General features: G+C 37.3%; 1 protein-coding gene across 1 annotated transcript; it reads right to left on the bottom strand.

Moving 5' to 3' along the window:
• Positions 1 to 236: 236 nt before the first annotated feature.
• On the bottom strand, positions 237 to 4,987 carry LOC140135212 (nicotinamide N-methyltransferase-like). The gene is made up of 3 exons (XM_072156382.1): positions 4,765 to 4,987; positions 2,250 to 2,457; positions 237 to 1,982 (listed from the first exon to the last, which is right to left on the bottom strand). Exons 1-3 carry the CDS (start codon positions 4,913 to 4,915, stop codon positions 1,559 to 1,561), a joined length of 783 nt encoding a protein of 260 aa, XP_072012483.1. The 5' UTR covers positions 4,916 to 4,987; the 3' UTR covers positions 237 to 1,558.
• Between the last annotated feature and the right edge of the window lie 559 nt (positions 4,988 to 5,546).

Below are 5,546 nucleotides of genomic sequence, written 5' to 3'. Positions count from 1 at the left end.
ATGTACATGGTAAGGCTTATGAGCACCGGAATCCATTGTCTTATCTTTTTTCTCATATAAATTGACTGCTTTTACTCCAATGTACTAGGACTTTATATACAGTAATAACTTTATTAATTTGGATTTATTTGCAATCATTGTAAAAATCACCAGTTAAATCATGAGCATTTTTCAATCACATGAACATGTTTTATGATCAATATATATTTACCCTATAGCCATATGACAAAGGCAAATCCCAACATATTTTTATTCCACAAGCAATTTAACCAATCAGATAATGAAGTGCATTTAACAGTAAGCTAACGAGGAAGAAGATCCCAATGTACTTTTCATTTCATAAGCAATTGGAACCAGGCAGATCATGTAGTGTATTTCACAGTAACTTAGGAGAAGCTGAACCGCAATATACTTTTACTCCACAAGCAAATTTTATCAGGCAGATAATGCAGTGTAGTTCACGATAACTTAAGTGAACCCTGTAGAATATTAGTCCTCAAGCTATTTCAGCCTGCCAGATAATCCCATTTATTTCACAATAATAAAAGGGAAGGTGACACACCAAAAACGTATTACATTTTTAAAATATTGAGTCAGGTGCTCGATGATAGCAATGGATCAGGCAAAATGCAGTAGGTTATCTAGATCCAAAAAAATCATATGAAGCAAAGTACGCCACAGTAGTAATGAACCTTTTGTCTTAAAGGATCCCACCCAATAAACACCCAGCGACCTACAAGAACACAGTGGGCCAAATTTATTAAAGCGTTTGCATCAGTTTTCTGTCTGATTTTACATTGAAAACTGCTTGCAAATATGTATTTACAAAGTGTCTGTGCCAGTTTTGTGTTGGGGTTGTACTGTGCCTGACAAGACAGAAAAAATGTGCACCTGATGGGATGTGTTACTGCTTAGTCCGCGTTTGCGCCACATTTATTACTGGCGTGCGCTACAAATTTGTCTGCGCCACAGTTCTGCAGCATGAACAAAGTCCACCAAGAAATAGTGCACACTTCCCAAGCATTGCAGATTCATGAAGACCGTGCACCAGTTTTGATTAATATAGGCCAATGTCTCTCCCCATGTTCAGTCAGAGAGCAAATGGTGGAAATGGAATGGTATCAGGCACTTATAGGGGCTGTAACAGCAGTGACACAAAAATTATGGGAAACGGACGATGGCCTCTTACCACTGATCCGTGAATTAGTGTTCGCAGACAATTTTCTTAACATTCAGTCTCATGTTGGGTGCGATTTTAGGAAAGCATTTAAGCAATTGTATACTTTTTCTTGTGAGTAGCGATGAGTGATGAGTAAACATCTGTTTGGCTCCAGTTACCGCCCCTAGTAACACCTAAAATTGTAGCTGCCACCGCTGACAAAGTTACCGGCTACATTTACATTACTGCTTCCAACACTGATCGCACACATTAATGGTGGGGGAAGGAGGGATCTGAGACGGACCCACACCCTAACTTCTCATGAAGTTCAGGGTCAGGTCCGGGGGACCTAAAACTGCAAAGTTCAGTACAAACCCAAACTTTGCAGCTCGGATCCATTCAACAATACTTGTGAGCTACAATGAACATGACCGCCTTATAGTCAGTGAGGTCACTCTCCAATGTTCTCTTTTTTATCTCACAGGAATCAATCACAAAACCCTCTCCAACTAGAGCTTTCCTGACAAAATCCTCATCATATGTAAACATATGGAGCTTATCTTTTCCAATTGTCATATATGTTGTACCTAAACCACCATATATTATAATGTGTCCTCCAGGCTTTAGTAACCTTGAGAACTTTTTAATATATTTAAAATAATCATCTTGGCTTTTACAGATATAGTCTAAAAAAGCAAAATTGATGATACAATCGGCGGGTGGTAAATCTATTGGTTCTGTAACTTTATCTTTCTCAAGGTCACATTTTAAAATATGCTGCAACGCGAATCTCACTTTTCCTTCTCTGTCTTCTAACTGGTCACTGTTAAGAAATGAAAGAAAAGGTAGAAATTAGTACAATAATATTATAATCCCACAGTCATCACCAATACAATAGCATGGACATACGGTTTATGATCTGGATTAGCAAATTATTAATACTGTTGGAAGGATTTAAATATTACCAATATTTTTGTGTCAAGCTCATGCTGTGCCTTTAATAAAAGTACTCATTATGATATAGAACCCTATAAATAAGAACATATTGTTGCCAATTTTCTACTTACAGCTCAAATTAAATAAATGTCACCTTTTTCCTTCTATCTCTGCATGAAGTTGTGCAGCATGTCCCCAGTGAAATGCCCCTGTACGTCTGTCCACCCATCTCTTCAGCTCCAGGATGCATCTGTCTTGGATCTTCAGGACTATGATGTGTTTGAAATAATCACAGGCTGAGTACAGATGATGAATAACAGAACCGGCAGTGAAGTCAATCAAGATATCTCCTTTAATATGACCTGCAGAAAAGTGTGTCTATTAAAACATTTAATATGCACAAACTGTCAAAACTATTGTAGATAGAGAATAGATTATGTCTATCGTGGGAAGAAAACACTGTAAATATATATTTTCCTTGCATTCCTACTACTGGAAAAACACTGAGTTATACTAAACCCATTCAAACCAGTAAATTTAAAGCAGAACAGTCCTCAGAACCAAAAAATCTCTTTGAAGTTAAATTCTACTATGGTCAAAAGATACTGAAAAACAGCTGCTCTAATAAGTTATAGTTCCTAGATTATGTAAAAAAAATTGACAACTTTTTAAAGAAATTATTATATTTTATATATGAGTCCATAACTTTTTGAGCATTAAGACCGCAGCAATTGAGGTAAAGTAGATCAATTGTCCACAACCCTTTTCTTACATGGAGCCATACGCAGGGACCACTAGGCAGAAGGTGGTGGTGGTGAATGGATGATTGTCTTTGGTGCCATTTTGCCAGTGATTTTTTGCCATGACTAACTAGGAATGATCAGACCATCTAGAGTTAAAGTACCCAAGAGGGTCTAAGAAATAATTAAAAAAAAAATAATTTATAAAAGTAAAAAATAAAAAAATATAAAAAATTCAAATCACCCCTTCTGCTTAGAACTTATATCAAACTAAATAAATAGTAAAAATCACAAACATGTAAAGTATCACTGCGTCCGAAAATGCTGGATCAATCAAAAAATAAAAATGATTATTCCTGATGGTGAAACACAAAAATAGAGCCCAAATGTCAAAAGATTGCAAAGTCCTAAAAATAGTAGCAATAAAAAAGTCAGCCCATCTTGCAAAAAATGCAATAATGTATTAATAATATAAGGGTCAGAAGATGGAAAAACATTTTGTTTTTCATACACATTGGGGGCCATTTACTAAGGGCCCTATTCGCGGTTTCCCGACGTGCTACCCGAATATTTCCGATTTGCGCCGATTTCCCCTGCATTGCCCCGGGATTTTGGTGCATACGATAGGATTGTGGCGCATCGGCGCTGGCATGCACGTGACGAAAATCGGGGGGCGTGGCCGAACGAAAACCCGACGGATTCGGAAAAACCGCCGCATTTTTAAAAAAAAATGTGTCACAAGCTACAACCATCTATGATAAGTTGAATTCCTGCCTCTTATTAATCACTTTACTTTAACACAGTTTAGGCACAATTTCGGCACAGTTTAGGCGCAATGTTATGTTTGGGCTCTTACATGTGATCCTCCTACAAGCTCCTCAATGCTTCTCTCCCGCACCCCAGCATGAGAATAACCCTCACAGCAGAGCCCAGGTGTGTGACACCCTGCACCCAGTGATCTCATTAGCAGTGGCTTCTCCTGGAGTGGATTCTCCAGGGCTGATCTCCTACTGCCCCTCTGTAATTCTGGCCAGTAACCTCCTCAGACAACATTGTGGTCATCCTGCTACTCAGGGAAACTTCTCTGTAGTATCTGCATAATCCTTCAAACTTCTCTTCTCTCCTGCTCTGAGCGGAGGCTTCTGCAGATTGTTTAGAAAATAGAAGGTCATGAACTGTAAATAAAGGCTGCACAGTGTCTGCAGTATCTGTAATGTCTGTACTAGTGTCTGCTGAGCTCTGCTACTGGGGATGAGCTGCTCTGCACAAGAGCTCAATGTTGCTTCTCAGTTTACTCCATCTTCGGGCTTGAGTGTTTTTGCGCCTGTTTTTGCACCTGAATGAAAAGTCGCAAATGATGAATATCATTAGGCGCGGGAAAACATCTGGATAAATTGGGGAAACATGGATATTTTTGCTGCGCAGCTAGTTTGGTGTTTAGTCGCAAAAACAGAGCGACAGTATGAAAAGGCGCAAAAACAGCAGAAAAAAACGAGTAACACATCTGGTCCTAAGTACACTGAGCCAGCATGCATTCCCAGCTTCTGAGTCTGGCTCATTTCTGGCAAAATTACTGTTTTCTTCTCATTTACACATTTCTAGAGGAAATATTTTATAAGAAATTTGGTGAAATTTTATAGTAGATTCAGTGAATTCTGAAAAGGACATTACAAGCCCTACCAAGCAAAGTCTTGTGATCAAATTACTTTGCTCTCTGTAAATTAAATGACAATGACAATGTGATTACTCCAACCAATCTATTACATTTAAAAAATGAACTCAACTAAGAGCTATTTAATTTTTTTAATTATCAAAAAAATTGGAGGTGGATGAGTATTAGGTTTAACATAATTTGAGATACTGTTGGTGTTGTAAGGATGGAACTATACTATAAGTATAAAAAACAAATTTACATAGAAAAGTACATACCCAATGAGAAAGTTTTTACTAAACGTTGAATAGGAAATACCAAGGTATCTTCAGCAAAGACCATTTCAGGTTTATCTGATACAAAATTCTCTAGATGTTGTCTGGAATCAAAGCCATGTATATGATAATGCTTACGGCCACTGCAATCCATTGTTTTACTTTTGTCCCTTACGGATCGACTCCTCTTACCCCAGTGTACTAGGTCTTTATGCACAACTAGGGATTTATTTGCAACCTTTGTTTGTAAGAATCATGTGTCACATCAGGAGTTGCCAGTTACAGGAACATGTAATATGATAAATTTACATATGATTATCCTATGGCCATGTCCCAGGAAGTTTCTGTGCTGTTGTTTGTACACTCTGTATATACTCTGATCCTTAACCCCTTAACGCCATTTTCCACCTTGCTGACACGTCCCTGACACTACATTATCAGTAGTCATAACTTTGGAATGCTGTTACACATCCAGGTGATTTTGAGATTTTTTTGTAACACATTGTACTTCATGTTTGTTGAGAAATTTAAGCAATATTTTTAATATTTATTTATGAAATAAATGGAAATTTGGCGAACATTTTGAAAAATACTATTCAAATTCAAAATGTTCTACTTTTTGAAAAGTTAATCAGATCACCAAAATAAATAGCTAACTATCATTTTCCATATGTCTTTAACTTGGCATCATTTTTCAAACATCCTTTCCATTTTTTAGGAGCTTAGGAGGCTTATAACGTTAGGTGTGATTTTTCAGATTTTTACGAAAATCATCAAAACCTAAT

This window comes from Engystomops pustulosus, chromosome 6 (assembly GCF_040894005.1).
Source record: "Engystomops pustulosus chromosome 6, aEngPut4.maternal, whole genome shotgun sequence".
NCBI lineage: Eukaryota > Metazoa > Chordata > Amphibia > Anura > Leptodactylidae > Engystomops > Engystomops pustulosus.
This window is presented reverse-complemented; position numbering and strand designations above follow the sequence as displayed.